The 17,420-nt window shown below is 52.3% G+C and overlaps 1 protein-coding gene across 1 annotated transcript in view; it reads right to left on the bottom strand.

Annotated features, from left to right (window-relative positions):
• Positions 1–903: 903 nt before the first annotated feature.
• The window catches only part of STARD9 (StAR related lipid transfer domain containing 9), a 100,212-nt gene continuing 83,695 nt past the window's right edge, over positions 904–17,420 (bottom strand). Inside the window, exons 23-34 of the mRNA XM_049781693.1 lie at positions 7,733–16,685; positions 7,002–7,696; positions 6,658–6,840; positions 6,178–6,361; positions 5,777–5,911; positions 2,584–2,698; positions 2,366–2,484; positions 2,158–2,222; positions 1,865–2,067; positions 1,646–1,725; positions 1,414–1,572; positions 904–1,260 (exon numbers count right to left, since the gene is read on the bottom strand). Of these exons, the coding sequence (XP_049637650.1) occupies positions 1,159–1,260; positions 1,414–1,572; positions 1,646–1,725; positions 1,865–2,067; positions 2,158–2,222; positions 2,366–2,484; positions 2,584–2,698; positions 5,777–5,911; positions 6,178–6,361; positions 6,658–6,840; positions 7,002–7,696; positions 7,733–16,685 (10,993 nt within the window). The 3' untranslated portion in view covers positions 904–1,158. The remainder of the gene's footprint in view (positions 1,261–1,413; positions 1,573–1,645; positions 1,726–1,864; positions 2,068–2,157; positions 2,223–2,365; positions 2,485–2,583; positions 2,699–5,776; positions 5,912–6,177; positions 6,362–6,657; positions 6,841–7,001; positions 7,697–7,732; positions 16,686–17,420) is intronic.

Genomic DNA, 17,420 nt, shown 5'->3' with positions numbered 1-17,420 from the left:
AATGGCCACAATGAATTCTTCGGCCATGTATACGTCTGATGAGCTTCCATGCGGCAGACTGCTCAAGTGGGCATTCTTCTAGTAACATGTAAATACTCATGTGACACCCAAGGTACCTCTTTTCATAAAAGGACACAAAGGACATTTTGTTCTGAAAATATATTTTTATCAATGAAGTGTTAAATAAGTTATCACCAGAAAAATAAAATATAAAAACAATGAAAAAACTTTCAATAATAAATAATCTGAGGTAATAGGGAAGAATCCCACACTTATAGAAGGATGAACCCTGAATCTGCAAAACTACCTTCTTTACCTTTTTTACTATCTTTTCTCATCCCCTTAGAATCACCTTTAAGTTCTGGGCATCCCAGCCCACTGCTTCCAGAAATTATACAGAATATAAAAGTTTAGCATTAAGTGCAAGAAAACTGAAACCATTCTCTTTCCCATCCTGGAATGGTGGAGTGTTAAGCAACAGCACAAAATTCACAAAAGAACCCTTGCTAGCAAGGATGAAGGCTGTCAGGCAAGGAACAGAAATGTATTTTCCCCTAAAAACTTGGATTGCCACTTTCTCATTTGAAATTCCTCTTTCTGGTCAGTCCCCTACCAGTCCTCCCGCTCTGATGAGCCTGCTTTGTTTGATTGTGGCCTCAGACATAAAGTATGACTAAGGGGAAGGAGCAATCAAAAGTTAATCATGAAGCATTTTATAAAATTTCAAGGAAAATCCACTTTTGGTTTGTCCAGAGGATTTTTTTTTTTTCATTTTTTTTTTTTAAACTTTGGTTATTTTCTGATACTCCATCTCATAGTGAAGCTGAATATTGAGCAAAATCTTGTTCAGTGGCTACCAGCCCGCTGAGCCAGAGCTATCCTGGAACAACTGTTCCAAGAGCTGTTCTGGAACAACTTTGTGCTATCAGGTCCCAGAGGCTGGGAAATCCGAAGAGCTGAGTTGAATGTCATTCATTTAGGATGGTCAAGAACACCGGCCCTCTTGCTCTGCAGTGGTGCCAGGACGAACACTGGGTTTCGCTGGCATTCTGGCTACAGTGTTGACGGCTCACCAGCCACAGGGCATCTTCATGCATTGATACAGAAAGAGGAACTGCCCTGGCATCCTGGCCTACATTTCTTCAGCACCAAGAAGTACTAACTGCCCAGGAAGGAAGCCAGTTTGGCTATAATAAGTGGCTGCTGCTTGATGAAGGAACCCAGGAGCTGAGGGGGGAAGCCAGGAGCACCAAGTTCTACCTGAAAAAAAGCAGATTTGAGGATTTGAAAGTGCTGATGTGTCTCAGGGCACACGTCAGCCTGTGTCTGGGCTCTGTGTCCCAAGAAGTTGAGGCCAGAGAACCAGGGCCTGTGATACAGGGCCAGCTATGCTGGAGGGTGGGGCTAAGACACCTGAGCCAAGTAGATGACTCTAGTGATCTCCTTCCCATTCCTGGTCAGAGGCTGCAGGATCCAGGCACTGGGCAGGATCTCCCCGCGGACCATCCCTCTGCTGGGCCTCGGCATAGATGGTTCATACACAGACTGTGCTGCCATGATAGACAGGTGCCCCTGGGGAGACACGCAGGTCAGTCGCACCCTGGGCAGCCCTAGGCAGGCCTGCACAGATGGTGTTTGTACCCACCTCTTTGGCTTCCACGCAGACGCAGCAGAAATCTCGTGGCTGCTTTAGGGCACATGTGTTGGTGTTGCACACCAGATACACTGCAGGGCCGGAAGCAGATCAGGAGGCAAGTGGGCAGGCCAGAAGTGTCCATAACCCATCCACCAACACCCAGTGGTCTGGCCTGAGCCATCTGGAGGTACCCACTGGTGACCTGACACTTCCGTCCCCAGGGCTCACCCAGGTTGATGCTATTGGTCACTCGCTGGTGCAGCCTTGCTTTCTGGATGGGCCGGTGGTACAGGGGCCAGAGGGTGGGGTCACTCACTGCTGCCCACACGTGGGACAAAGGCTGTAGCACCAGGCCTGCCCCCAGGAAACCATGGCGAGTAGAAGAAAAGGCCTTGTGGTAAAGTTGTACCTCTTGCTCCTGGCCCTGGTACCTGGGTGAGACACCATGAGAGAGAGGGGTTCTGGGCTCTTAGAGCAGTGGTGAGGGTAAGAGGGAAGCTCAGACTGCATCAGGCACTTACTTCCAGCCAGCTGCTTCATGGCGACCAAACAGATTGTGCAGACTATTTGAACAAGCAGCCATTACCTGGGGGACACAGTGGCCACCCATGTCAGTGTGCCCCCTGAAAGCAGGCCAGGTCACTGCTGCAGCTCTTCAGCCACCGGAGACCACCACTTTTGCCTTGCCCTTTCCCTCCACCTCTTCCCCCAAAAGGGTGCAGCTGTTACATCTGCCATGGAGAGGTCCACAATGTGCTTGGCCAGGTCCTGGTAGGATGCGGGGAAGTGGATTCTCATGCTGGAGATGCTGGATGGAGAGCAGCCACTGCTCAGGGAGGTGCTGTGGCCTGCGCAGAGGAAGACACTCCGATGACTTGCAAGGCAGTGGCCCTCCCAGGAGATCTGGGTCTCAAACCTTCCCCTCACCCAGTCTTGCTTATGCTCACCATTGACCACACTCTTCCAGGATACCCCAGCCAGGTTCCGGTTGCTGCTTCCCATCACAGCCCAGCCCTGCACGTCTCTCCAAGAATCTCTGTGATCGGGCAAGTTTGTGTCTCCCTGTCGAGTAGAGCGAAGGCAGCAAAGTCAGTGCAGAATTCTCTGCACTCCAGTGTCCGAGCACTGCACCAGCATTTTGCCACTGGATTACAGGACATAAGACCCCCCGAAAAATCAACAGAAATCAGTTTATCTCAGCTTGCCAATTGCAAGGTCAAAGGGTGTTCAGGAAAGGTCAATAAAGGTCAGAAGAAAATTGGTTTTTCCTGAAAGGCTCAGTCCCTTTGTCAATCTCGTAGAAGAGGTGATAAAACTGCTAAATTAAGTAATAGGTTTTACAGATACATAAATATGGGGCCCGGAGAGATAGCACAGCGGTGTTTGCCTTGCAAGCAGCCGATCCAGGACCTAAGGTGGTTGGTTCGAATCCCGGTGTCCCATATGGTCCCCTGTGCCTGCCAGGAGCTATTTCTGAGCAGACAGCCAGGAGTAACCCCTGAGCACCACCGGGTGTGGCCCAAAAACATACAGATACATAAATATAAATAATCATGAATTTTGGAGGGGGGGTTGGCCACACCCAACAGTGCTCAGAGGTTACTCCTAGCTCTGCACTCAGAGATCACCCCTGGTAGGCGCAGGGGACCACATGGGATGCTGGGGATCAAACCCTAGTCAGCCGAGTATAAAGCAAACATTCTACCAGCTATGCTATTGCTCCAGACTCTATCATAAAGTTTTTTTATAAAAAATATTTTGGGACCAGAGAGATAGCATGGAGGTAGGGCATTTGCCTCGCATGCAGAGAGACAGTGGTTCGAATCCTGGCATCCCATATGGTCCCCCGAGCCAGGAGTGATTTCTGAGTGTAGAGCCAGGAGTAGCCCCTGAGTGCCACTGGGTATGGCCCAAAAACCAAATACCAAAAAAAAAAAAAAAAGTTTAAGCCCCACTACCACCACAAAAAAAGGCAATGCTTCTTTTTTTTTTTTTTTTTTTTTTTTTGGTTTTTGGGTCACACCTGGCAGTGCTCAGGGGTTATTCCTGGCTCCAGGCTCAGAAATTGCTCCTGGCAGGCACAGGGGACCATATGGGGCGCTGGGATTCGAACCGATGACCTCCTGCATGAAAGGCAAACGCCTTACCTCCATGCTATCTCTCCAGCCCCCAATGCTTCTTAAATATATCAAACTAAGCTTGAATGGGGGAAAAGCTAGATGTCATTTAATATCTGTAACTTAAGAACAAAGTAACCGGGGCTGGAGAGATAGCAATTATGGAAGGGATTCTGCATGCAAGGCAAATACCTTACCTCCATGCCATCTCTCTGGCCCCATAGACTATATTTTTTATGTATAAAAATATGTATATTGGGGCCGGAGAGATGGCACGGAGGTTGAGCATTTGCCTTGCATTCAGAAGGACGGCGGTTCGAATCCCGGCATCCCATATGGTCCCCTGAGCCTGCCAGGAGCGATTTCTGAGTATAGAGCCAGGAGGAACCCTGAGCGCTGCTGTGACCCACCCCCCAAAAAAAGAACAAAGTAACCTGCAATAGTGGCTAAATAAGCAGACGTAGAAAATTACCCAACAAGCTGTGTGTATACAATATAGCGTCCATAGCTTTGATTTGGTTTTGGGGTACCATGGTGCACAGCTGTCACTCCTGGCTCTGTACTCAGGAATCATTCCTGATGGCTCTGGAATCAAACTGGGTCGGCTGAGTGCAAGGCAAGTGGCCTACCTCCTGTACTATTGCTCTGGTCCCTGCATCCATAGCTTTTATATATAAAAAATACATATACATTTTTGGGAGTTTTTTTTGGGGGGGCCACAGCCGGCAGTGCTCAGGGGTTACTCCTGGCTATGTGCTCAGAAATCGCTCCTGGCAGGCTCAGGGGACCATATGGGATACCGAGATTCGAACCACTGTCCTTCTGCATGCAAGGCAAATGCTCAACCTCCATGCCATCTCTCTGGCCCCAATATACATATTTTTATACATAAAAAATATAGTCTGGGGCTGGTGAGGTGGCGCTAGAGGTAAGGTGTCTGCCTTGCAAGCGCTAGCCAAGGAAGGACTGAGGTTCGATCCCCCAGCGTCCCATATGGTTCCCCCCAAGCCAGGGGCAATTTCTGAGCGCTTAGCCAGGAGTAACCCCTGAGCATCAAACGGGTGTGGCCCGAAAAACCAAAAAATATATATAGTCTATGGGGCCGGAGAGATGGCATGGAGGTAAGGTATTTGCCTTGCATGCAGAATCCCTTCCATAACTGGGAGGCTTTCTGCCTTACTCTCCCCTCCTTTGCCTTTCTCCAAACAAAGTCTGACTGAAATCAGCAGAAAAATAAAATAATCACCAGATGGAAGATACAAGGGAAGAGGAAACCTATGTGCAATAGCTAAAAAAGATTAAACAAAACTGACAATATGTTTCAAAGACATACAAGAAAACTTAAAGAGGGTGTGGGAAGGTGGCTCAAACTTTTCCTAATAGCAAGAAACTGAAACCCCAAGGCAGGAAGCTGGTTAAAAAGAGCACAGCCAGTGGCCACAGAGATAGCACATTGGTAGGGCATTTGCCTTGCACGCAACCAATTCAGGATGAACAGTGGTTTGAATCCCGGCATCCTATATGGTCTCCCTATGCCTGCCAGGAGCGATTTCTGAGTGCAGAACCAGGAGTAAATCCCTGGCCACTGGGTGTGACCCAAACAAACAAACAAACAAAAAAAAAGAGGACAGCCATCTGTGGCAGCAAAGAACAAAATGAGTTTTCAGTATTCCTATAGATTAGACAGAAATGAAGAATGGTCTGGAAAGAAAAACATTAGCTAGTGGGATACATTTTTAAACCACGCGGGGGACAATGTTTATAGGGTCTGGGACATCTCCCAGCATTACAAGACATTCCTGAAGTGTGTGACATTGAGCTTGGAGCTTTGAACATGCCAGATAAGCAAGCACTCCACCTCTGAGTGATTTTCCTGACCCTATACTTTACCACCTAAAGGTTGGGGTTCTAAACTGGTAACTCAGATGAGCTAACAGACCTAAAAAGACAGGTAGTCCACAGTAGCCAGCTGGAAACAGAGTCATACCACTAACTCCTACCTCACAGTCCCATGCCTACTCACTGTGCTGTCAGGTGAGAGGAGCTGGCCTGGGAGAGCTGGGCTGCTGTTGTAGCCAGAGTTGAGTCCCGAAGAGAGGCTGACAGAGCTGGTGTCCAAGGTGCCAGAGGTGGCTAGGAGATGGAGTTTTTCCTCCTCCTGGCAAGGACACATTACTGTCACTCAACCTACTTTGGCCACCGCCTCACGCCCGAACCACCCTTGTTACCCAGTTCCCTCAGCCCCACAGCCCCTTGTCTCACATCTCCCACACCACCAACCCAGCCGCAGAGAGAACTGCTCTGAAGAGACCTGAGTGCAGGTCTAACGGCCCTGCTGTGCCATCTCTCCTAAAAGTGCAGCCCAGCCAGATCTGTCAGAGGCTCCAGGTCCCTCTCAAACCCAAGCCACACCCTAATCCCCACCCGCAGCAGCTGGGAGATGATCTGCTGGCGGATCCTCAGTTTCTCCTGCTCTGTCCGCTCCTTCAGGTGGGCCTGGGCCTGCATAATCTCCTGCTTAGCTGCCTCACGAGCTTGTTGGTATTCCTGAAGCAGCAGCTCTATGTCAGAGGGTGGTGGTGTGGGCCTTGGAGCCACGCCTTGACTCCTGGGAAGACCACAGGCTGTGGAGACCGCCCAATGTGGGTCCACATCCCCCCCCCCCAGGTCAGCCCAGAACTTTCTCCAACCCAACCCCACCCCACATTCTGCCACAGAGTCCTCCTCTGGGTGCCAACCGTGTTCAGAGCTCAGGCCTGCTCTACAACCCCACTCCCCATACTCTCTGTCCCAGTCCCCCATAGTTGTCTCCTCTGCTCCCTAGAACTTGTGTCAAATGAAGCTAAGCTAACACTGTGACCACTGGCCCTACAGAGATCACTCTGACATGACTGAGTTCGTTACCTGGTGGTCTCCACCACATCCTTCCTCAGTTGCTGCAAGTACTCCCTGCGCCTGCTGGGCAAGTCCAGTTTACGGGCAGTGAAGTCTCCATCAGGCTCTCTTTGGAGGCTGAGGCCATGAGGCCAGTGGAAGTTGGGGAGTTGCTTGGTCCGCTTGCACTGAGGGTCAGTCTCCAGGGTCAGCCTTTGTGGGACACAAAGACAGACAGACTCGGTGGGGAGCCAAGGCCCTGAATGACCTCCTCTTAGCATTTAGTGAGCCCCTGAAGAACCCAGCAGATGTGGACAGGACCAGGGCCTCTGGCGCCCCACTTTAGATTCCTCCCAGCTCACTTCACCCCTTACCGGGCATAGAGCTGATCCTCGGCGGGGTGTGGGGGCTCTTTGGCAGCCAGTGCCTCTCCCTGCTGCAGCACCTGTAGCAGGGCATCCGTCTCCCCAAAACCATGATGCAGCTTCGCTTCAGCCAGTTCCATGCTGAGAGAGGGATTCTGGGTCCCGATTTGCAGGGGGATCAACTCCCGCAGAGAGAGCTCAGGAGCCCGGCTGTGGCTGTCCAGATGCTGTTGGGGTCTCTGTCCAGAATGTTCCCCAGAATGGAGTTCACAGCTGGCTCCCCACACATCCACTCCTAGCATGCTGTCCTTAATCTTGCACCAATGATTGAATTTGTTGTGTGCTGGGAGGTCCCTCAGGCTGGATGACCCCTCGGTCTTAGGGTCCCAGGACAACTGAGAGCTGGGGTCCAGCAGGAGCTGTGCCTCAGGTTGAAGGTTGGACCCCGTAAGCCCTCGAGTATCTGTCAGCTCGGAGACAAAGCAGGAGTTGGGGTTTGGGGGGCCTCCCCCCAGTGAGGAGAGGCCTGTGGTTGGCTGGACTGTCACTGTAGGTGCTGAAACCTCACCCTCATCTTCCATATGCCTCTGCCCTGGCCCCAGTGGGTCACATTCCGGGAAAGCTGCGTCCTCAGGTACAATGGCCTTGTCCAGTACAAGGCTCTGGGTCTGGGGTGGAGGCAGCTCGTGACTCTGCATCTGGAGGCTAGTCTGGGGCAGATTGTTGCTCTGCATCTGGAGGCTGGTCTGGGGCGGACTGTGGCTCTGCAACTGGAGGCTGGTCTGGAGCGAAAGCTGCTGTGGGAATTTATCTTCCAAATGCACCTGAAGTTTGGGGCTGTGCTGTGGGCTCTCTAGGGAGTTCCTTTCCAATAGGCCAGTGCCTTCACATAGAATCCTTGGACAGCCCCCCACCTCCTCACTCTTCAGGGGGCCATTCTGAGGAAGATCTAGGCTGGGGCCCAGGCTCTGGAGGTCCTCAAGAGAGTGAGCTAGAAGGGAAGACAGAGCACCAGGGGAAAGACTTGTCCCTTGCATGTTGGCACTGAGTGTGAGAATGGGGGAGGAGGCCCTGTCCACCAATAAGGCCCCGCTGGGATCCTCTGTGTCATGGGTGTCATGGGGACAGGGCCCGAGGCTAAGGTTGCTGACAGACTGGCAAAGGAGTTTCTCCGTCTGGGAACTGGGGGTCAGGGAGGCAGCTGAAGCCTCGGGACTCTCAGAGAGGAAGTTCTGTTCAAAGAGGACTTTCTGAAACTTCAAGTAGAATGAGGTCTGGGGAGGGCTCTGGGGCCTGCAGTGGGGGTGTTCATTTAGATCTGGGGGCTTTGCCTTTGTCCAAGCAGTCTTCTCCGACTCCCCCTTCTGCCTTGTCTCTGAGATGTGCCCGCTTTCCTGAAATGGAGCCAAGTTTTCAGAGTCCAGAACCTCGAGGAACACGCTGACCTCTGGGTCAGCCTCTGGGGTGGGGAGGTGCTGAGGTGGCTGGGCCAGTTCGGTTTGGGTGGCCTCATCCACAGTGGTTTGAGTAAAGCCATCCATCCTGAGGACTAATGGCACCTCCTCTGGGCTCTCTCTCTTGGTGCTTGGCTCTTTCTCAGCCACACCTGGCTGAGAAAGACACTCGATCAGCTCTGAGGTGCTATGCAGGAGCTGGGAGAGGTGGAGAGACAGGCTATGCATGCTGTTCCAGGAAACATCCGTGACTGGCACAGTGCTGCCCTTTGCCTGAGCAGAAATCTCCGTGCAACCTGTCTGTGTGCCCTGCTCCAGAGTGCGTCGCATGGCCCGGCCCACCTGGGGTGGGCACAAAAGTACCTTCTCTTTCTCAGGCCCTGTGGCACTGTCCTCTCTGCAGCTACTACCTTCTGGGGCACTCAGGACCTGCACCTCCTTGTCAGCACCCTTCACTGGGGCTGCTTCATCAGAGCAGGGCAGGACATGGGGGTTCTCCAAGTCAAGCGAGGAACCCCGTCCTTCCCAGGACTCTTGAGAGTGCCGTGAGTTTTCAACGCTGTTGTATGTGTCTGAATGGCCCCTGGCGTAGGAACTGCAGTGAGCACAGAGCAGTGAGTCCCGCCCTGCTAGACCCTCATGCATGCTGACAGAGCGATCCGTGTTCCTGGGGATTGCACCCTGGAGGATCTGGCTCTTGGAGACATCGACATCACTACGAAACACAGACTGTTTCCAGCAGATGTGCGCAGGCTCCCCTGCGTGCCAGTGCAACTTGCAGGGGTTGAGATCCCTGGAGCCAAAGTACAGCAGCTCCCTGCAGGTCCTAGAACATCCCTCTTCTGGCCTGGCTTGGCTGCCCTGGCTCTCTGGCTGTGCCTGTTGGGCCTCTTCAGGGGCACCAGCCATATAGCCCATCGGGAGCTCAGGGGTGGGCATGCAGGAGAGCAAGGAGGAGGCTGGGGAAGGAGGGCTAGCAGCAGAGACTAGCCACTGGCCAACAGGGGCCTCACATGTGGCTTCCTGGTTGCTGCTTCTCCCGGTGGGGAACTTTGATGCCACTGCCTTTCCTGAGGGCTTTGAGCTCCACAATTTGCTGGGATCCTGCGACTTCTCATCTGTGTGAGAAGGAGGCTCCACATTCAAGTTCAGTTTCTGAAGAGACCGGGAAGAGCTGATCACAGAGAAGTGTGGCTGGAAGGAAGCCCGGGAATGTTTGGGGCCAGGGAAAATAGCGATCACGGGCAGTGAACACCTGTGCTGGGCAAAGGCCTGGGGCTCCCCATTCAGTCCCCTGGCCCCAGCAGCAGAGTCTCTGGTGTGTGAAGAGAACATCTGGAGTTCAGGAGTTGTGGCCTTCTCTCTGCCTTCCAAGGATGCTGGGGTACACATGCCCCAGTCGCTGCAGCCTGCAGCCTGCTCCCTCTGCTGCTCTTCCTCCTCCCAGGGGCTGTCGGCCTCAGGACTGGAGGGTTTTTTTAACTTTGCTGCCAGCTTGGCTTGGAGAGCCATGACACTGTCACCCCTGGACCTGATGGTAAGATGTGTCTGTTCTGGAAGGCCTCTTGGCATTTTTTCTGAGCACTCTGCTGCCTGCTCACTCTCCATGGCTCCTTCGCTTGAACTGAGCACGTGTGGTCTCCCCAGGGCTTCAGAAGGGTCTGGTGTGGTTTGAGACACCTGTGCTTTCTGATAAGCACTAAAATTGACCTGAAAACCCCTCAGTGTCTCTGGGGTTGTGTTTGTGAGGAGAGGGGAGGCCTTGAGCTCTTCACAGCTTCTCTTCTTGGCAGAAAAGAAAGGAGGTGCCTGACTGACCTCCAGGACCCCCACTAATCTTGACTTCCCAACAGAAACTGAGTGGTCCAAGGAAATTGTCTTCCTGGCAGTGGATGCAGAAGGTAGGCTGCAGCTTGGATCCTGGAGCTGAACGGCAACTGCAGGAGGACTTCCTAGGATACGGCAGTCCTCCGTTTTCCCAGGACGGTGCCTTCCATTCTCAGCAACTGCCACGGACCCAGGAGATACTGTGCAGAGTTGATGAGCACAGAGCGCAGCCTTGAAAGTCCTCTTCTCTGGATCACCTCTGTAACGCAGTGAAAGGGAGGAACAGGCTTGAGAAGCTGTTGGTTGAGGAATGCCAGGATATTGGCAAGGGGCTGTTGTGTCACCTTCCAGTCCCCCAGCACAGCAGAGCGTTGTGCTGACTTTGGCGCCTCCTGTGAAGGGCTGCTCTGGGCAGCTACATGGAGCCTTCTCTCCCACTCCTTGAGCATCCAGGCCAGTTCCTCCATCTGCCATCAGAGTAGGCCTTAACAGTCCACTCTTGGCCCCACAGACCTCCACCGGCAAAGAGTAGACACTCTCTACTGGCCACTTCGGTAGCGAGGACACGTCTAGGTCCCCCCTCACTGCTCTGGGACCTGCCTGTCCTCCCTCTGTATTGGTGGAGGCCTCAAGGGATGGGGCACCATCCAGGTTAGACCCTGTGAGTCTTGGAAGATGTGGATCACAGATCACAAGCTGTTTTTCCAAAATGGTGCTTTGTCCTGCCTGCGTTGCCATGCCATCATCTGAGCCTGCATGTGTGGTGTCTGGAACTCGCATGTCCTGGTGTCTTGTGCAGCTCTCCCCACCTATGGTCGATGGGCTCCCCACCTGAAGAACCATGCCAGGGCTGGCAGAAGGAGCCCAAGTGGGCGAGGCCATCACTTGTTCCTCAAGCATCACCCTTCCATCTTTCGCGAAAGCTGCCGAGCTAGGAAAACTGTCTGAGCCCAAGGAAATGGCAAAGCGAGAGGTTTCAGTTGCTTCTTTCTTCTCTCTGATTTCAGAGGAGTGAAGGTGGCCAGTGAACTGCTCACCTGCTCCCATCCAACAGCTTCTGTTCAGTGCAGGGGTAGTGTAAGAGGAAGCATGTGAGAGCAGCCCAGGCTGTGTGTGGATTTCGGGAGTGGGCAGAGGTGGGAGTCTGTCTGCAGAGAGGGGTGTGGTCAGCAAGGCATGCCTCTCCTCTGCTGACTTAGGTCCTGGGTTAGTAGAGAGAGGTGCCATGTGAAATCCCTGAACTCCACCCTCATTCCTAGTCCTGGCTGATAGATCCGCTTGTTGACTGAGAGGCCTGCTGAGGATACCTAAGGAATATTCTGATTCCAATAGAGTGTCACAGTGAGGAAGGGCCACATTGCACTGCAGCGTCTTCTGGGCCTTCACATGTTGGCTCTCCTCCAATGTAGCCAGATCAGTGGGTGTGCAGTGGGCAGAGGGCTCCAAGTCAGGAAACTTGGGCGTGGCCAGCAGTGCCAAGCCAGCATCACCGGGACCAAGGTCCATGGCCTCCTCTGCTATTTGCCTCACCTCTCTGCCCCTGTAATTCCTGTCCTCTCGAGGACAGCTGGCTCTCTGTGCCAACTGGCTGCAGTTGGGATCTCCTTGGACAGGATGAGAAGGATCCACCTTCCTCTGCAGGCCCATAGAGGGGCTTCTGAGCCCCCCTCCGGGATCTGGGAGGCTAGTGCTTACTGACATCTTGCCCTCTGCCTCTTGGGCAGTGTCCTCAGCAACTATGGGAATACTCTGAGCTCCCTGTGAGGAGGCTGTCACAGCCCTGGCAGCAGCAAAATGTAGCCTGGATGAGTCACCTCCAATATGTGTGGGGAGGCCAGTGCCCCCACTGTGTCCACTGTGGCCCTGAGGCTCAGCACCAGTCATTGCAGGGCAATTGGGCCCTCTGAGTGCTATGGGAGCTAGCACATACTCATCTGAGGAGCGGCTGCTGAAAGTGTCCGATGCATGGAGATAGCTCCTGAGCCGCCGTGGGGAGACTGAGGGCGAGGTGCTGCTCAGCTCTCGGGGGGATGCAGTGGAAGAGTCTGGCAGACTCGGCAAAGAGCTGGTGGCCTGGCTGAAAGGTGCACCCTTGTGATGCAGGCCCCAGGGAGGACGGTTTGAAATTGGGGAAACCAGTTTCCTTCCCTTCCGAAGGCGTCTTCCTCTCTGTGTGTCCATGGCAACCTGACCTTTCGGCTCCTCCTGCTTAGAGCTACCCACACATCGAGTTCCTTCGCTGTCTTCAACACCTCTGATGGGCTCTGGTTCCTCCAGTCTCCCGTTGCCACTAGGCTGCCCTCTTGCCAATGCATTTGCCTGCTCGCCGTCCTTCTCAGACCACTGGGTCAGGAGCTGTGATGGCTGTGCTCTAGCTAATGCTTCTGCTCTCTGAGCAGTAGCAGAGGTGCTGGAGGAGCCTCTGAAAGTGGCCCCTGTCCCTAAATAATCACGGAAGGTGATCACTGTGTCCCTGGAGAGTCTGTCTGGTACAGTGGGCTCAAGGTGCTCTCTCTCATGTATATTGCTCAGTCCACAACTTCTTGAACTTGTAGGGTTCAGGGTGGTTTTCTGGTCCCGGGGTTCATGTTCAAAGCAACTACTAAGCCCCACTTCTCTAACCTCACACTCCTTGAAGATCACATCACTGCTTTGTTTGGAAGGAGATGGTGGAACCTTTAAGGACAAGTGACTTCTGGAGCTGTCCAGCATCTGTACAAGATCAGCCACCTCCTGCCGCCGCTGGTCCAAAAGCACACATTCTTGGCCAGCTTCCTGGGTCTGGAGAGTGGAGAAGAGCTGGCCCTGTTTGCATTCCATCTCTAGGATGTCATTTTCCAGCTGTATTATGCTCCTGATCAACCTGGCCATCTCTTCAGAGTCATGAACTCTCTGTTTCTTTTCAGAGGTGGTGGTTTTGAGGTTGATCATTTCTGGTGACTTCCCACAGGCCTTGCTATCATGGAGGTTTTCTGTCACGGAGGTTTCCTTGCTATCCTGAGAACATGTGATGGGCTGGACTCTCCTGGGAGTTGATTCTGCACCTCGAAGAACTCCCTCAGCTCTGGGATGTTGAGTTTTCCCAAGAAGCTTGACTTTGTGCTTCCCTTCACCACCGGAAGCTGGATTTTCCTCCCAGGCCATAATCTTGGGACTGCTGATTCTGCGGTGGACTGGCCTGGACTTTGGGGAAGTCCTGCTTTCCTCTTGTGGGTCCTTGTCAAGATATAAATCAAAGGTTTTGTAGATGAAGCCAGAACTAATGGGAGAAGGAAAGTGTGTGTCTGCATTCCAAGGCTGTGTCTGCTGTGGTGCACTACCCAGGCTCTGCTCTTCCTCCCCAGATGTCTGAGCAGTGCAGTAAGAGAGATTCTTTTTAAGCCTGTGATTATTTGGGGACATTTTGCACATTTTGGACTGTTCAGTGGCCAGTTCTTTCACCTGGAATTCTGGAAGACAGTGTGTACTTAAGGCTCCAACTTGACTTTGAAACTCACTTTCCTTTGGATTAGTAGATGGGGAAGAATGTGTATTTAGGGCAACTAAAGAAGAGATGAAATCACAGTCATCATCTTCAGTAGTATTTCCTGGGCCATTCCCTACTTTGCCGCTGACATCCTTCACCTTTAGCTCAGTGTGCTCCTGGACCTGCTGAGATGAGGGCCTCTTCGGGTTCTGGCGGTCGAACAACACTGGCAAATGAGCCTTTATACAAGGACTGTGAAGGGCCTGGTGGTGACCAAAGCTGCAGGCTCCTCTGGCAGGTGGGGTGGGTGCTAGCATTTCTCTGAAGGCTGGAATCTCTAGAGCTGTTTCTGTCAGGGCATCCCGACTTCTGGTCATGTAGAATGTTTCCAAGGGTGGTGGTTGCAGGGAAGAAAGGAACGGGTCCCAGGAGATCGAATGGACACATGACTCTGGATGAGATAGGGCCAAGGAAGTATGTATGTCTGCTCTGCCCTGAGGGTCGGCCTTCGGAAGCTCGGTATGGCTGGACCAGCTCCCCTGCTCAGGTTGGCCTGCACTACTAAGTGGAGCCCAGCCTCGAACCCAGTGGCCTGCCTTAGTGACTGCAGTGACATTACAGCGGCCAGAGTTCTTTGGGAAAGAATAATCAGAAGATGTGATGGGCTCAGATTTCCTGAAGCCCTGAGAGTGTTCTTCACCTTGATCTCCCTGAGCCTTTGCCCCGCATTTTGCTCCTTCATTCTCTGCTGCAACCACCCACGCCTTCACCCTGCCAGGAGATGACCCTCTGGCTGCTGGGTGGGTTGCCTGACAAGTCACCCCTTCATTACTAGTTGTAAAGAAACCTGACGTGCCTTCAAATTCAACACTCAAATTGTCCCCTTCTTCTTCCATTCTCAAATGCTGAATTTTGGAACAATGGGTTGGAGACTTGTAGAAATCTGGACTGCCAGACACACCAGGATGAATACATAACAGAGACTCTCTCTGGCATGAAGCTTGGGTAACCGAACTGTTATCTTCCTCGAGTGAGGAAAAAGTTGGCCCAGGCCCTCCTCCAGATCCCAGAACAGGATGAGACATTTCCAGGAAGTATTTTTGTTGCAGGGAGGTCCAGTTCCTCCTGTGGGTTCTCTGTGAGTATGGGAGGGGAGAGGCAGCTGGCATCAGCATACCTAACTCACCAGACTGGTTGACTGCTTTGCAGTCGCCCTGCTGGGCCATGCCAGGAACCCCTCTGACCTGGCAGGTGCCATCAGCATCAGACTTACGTAGACTGTGTGTTCGGCAGAAGGACAGCCCCATCAATACACAAGAAGGGATTGTGTATGCAGCTCTTACACTGCAGGGCAGCTCAGAACCATCCTGGGACATGCTAGATGTATAGGGAAAGCCTACTTCACTGCCAGGCACAGTTGGTTCTTCCATCTTTCGCCGATGCTCAAGCCTCTCCCCACTGTGGGGTTGAAATTCAGAAATCTCTGGGCTGGGACATAAAGAACCCACTATTTCTGGGGAGCTACTGGAGTTGATCTTGGAGTCACAAGAAAACCAGGAATCCGGGGACAACAGAGGACTACTTCTGGGAGGTGACATGACTTGAGGAGTGCCGGCTTGTTCCCAGGATCTCACCCCCACCTCTGATGCAGGTGGCTCAGAGCCAGGCTGGGGCTCAAGGTGAAATGAATGGTTCTTTGACAGGATGGCATCCAGTGTCACTTCCATTTGGTGAGAGCCAAGCCTAGGCATGGCTTCCTGGATCACTGGATGTCCACAGGGAAGACTGGAGGTCTGTGGATGCCAGAAAGTTTCAGTGGGCATCTCATCTGATGGACCAAAGGAAGAATCTTCTTGAAGCTCTTCCCCCAGTTCCTCCTCAGCACCAAGCAGACTATCCAGAGAGAAGCTCCTGGGTGCTGGGGTCACTTTCCCACAGTGTGAGGGGGGGACAAAGGCCCTCACAAAGGCTCTGGTTCTGGTCCCGGGTTTTCTGAGGAAGCTGCTAATGTCATTACCCCTCGGACTGTCTTGTGGGCTCTGGTCCTTCTTCTCAGCCAGCGAGTCCTCAGATATTTGGCTGCTATCACTTTCATTGTTCTCTGGCTCCAGGAGATCCTGCTCCTTCTGTGGACCCTTGGACCTCAGTGGCACTACGGGGTCTTCATCACAGACATAGGACAAAGAATCCACTGAGTAACTGCTATCTGGATCAGATAAATCACTATCTTTCTCTCCTCTGGGACCCATTGCTGGGCTTGAAACTGTGAGGAAGGTCTTAGAGTCTGACTCCTCTTCATTGTGTTGCTTTTTCAGAAGGGTGCCACAAGGCAAGTAAGAAGACTTTTTGGTCATGTCCGAGACTCTGGCAGCAAGATCTGTTTTTTCCCTTTTTGACACTGTGCTTGGAAAAGGTGGTTTGGAATGTTTACAGAAAATATTAGTTGCTTTTCCATGATTAGCTGCCTGTTTGGGGGTAAGGGGGTGGGCAGGATGGCCACCTGCTCCCTTAGCAGCCTTGTGGATTCCCAGCTGCCCTGCTGGTACATGGCCCAAGTCTAGGAGAGTCTGGGAGAAAGGGCTGAGGGTCTCGAGCTCATCCCTTGAACTTAGCTGTCTAGTTGACCAGCATGAAGATGCTGAGCTCTGGGACACCCTGTGACAGGGCTGCCTGCCCACTCTCTGTTCCATTTCCCAGATGCTGGAAAAATCTGAACTCACAGCAAGACAGGCATCTGGGGCAGGGCTTCGCTTTCTGGCCAAGGCCATCCTAACAGTGCAGAGCTGGCCCTCGCCTGAGCATCGCAGCACATTCTTGCTAAAAAGTCTTGACCTTGGAGAATAATAAACAGCATGGGGATCCTCTGATGAGGGGATCTCAGATATTTGGTGAGGAGGTTCAGATATGGAAGGTGATGTGGTAGAGGAATCCAGTTTCAGGAAAACACTGTGGAGACAAAAAGAGTAATTTCAGAAAAGTACGATGGGGCCGGGCGGTGGCGCTGGAGGTAGGGTGCCTGCCTTACCTGCGCTAGCCTAGGAGACTGACCGCGGTTCGATCCCCCGGCGTCCCATATGGTCCCCCAAGCCAGGAGCGACTTCTGAGCGCATAGCCAGGAGTAACCCCTGAGCGTTACCGGGTGTGGCCCAAAAACCAAAAAAAAAAAAAAAAAAAAAAAAAAAAGAAAAGTACGGAGGTATCTACTTCCAGGGATAGCTGGTTGTTGACTAGGTTGGGTTAGCAGGGCCAAACCATCAGCAAGAGACCATGTGGTACGAGGGTTTGAATTTGGGGCTCCAGTATGCACAGCATGTCCTCCAGTTCTTAGAATACTCTCTAAAATATGTTAGAAATAAGGCCAATGTCATTGTATTTAGAGTCAGAGCCCAAGTGTCAAAGGAAACAGTGCCACAATAGTCTTTATTTCATCAATATCCCAGGAAAAATTTGTTCCTCAATTTCTTTAAAAAGAACAGAATCTGGAGTTGAAGAGACAGTCCAGCACATAGAACATTTGCTTTGTTTGCAGCCAATTTAGGTTTGTTTGATCTCAGAACCTTATAGGCTCCCCCAGACCCACCATAATTGATCTCTGAGTGCAGAGCCAAAAGTAAATCCTGTGAGGCCGGAGAGATACCATGGAGGAAGGGCATTTGCCTTGCATGCAGAAGGATGGTGGTT

This window comes from Suncus etruscus, chromosome 10 (genome assembly GCF_024139225.1).
Source record: "Suncus etruscus isolate mSunEtr1 chromosome 10, mSunEtr1.pri.cur, whole genome shotgun sequence".
NCBI lineage: Eukaryota > Metazoa > Chordata > Mammalia > Eulipotyphla > Soricidae > Suncus > Suncus etruscus.
Note: the sequence above shows the minus strand (reverse complement) of the source record. Positions and strands in the feature narration are given on the sequence as shown.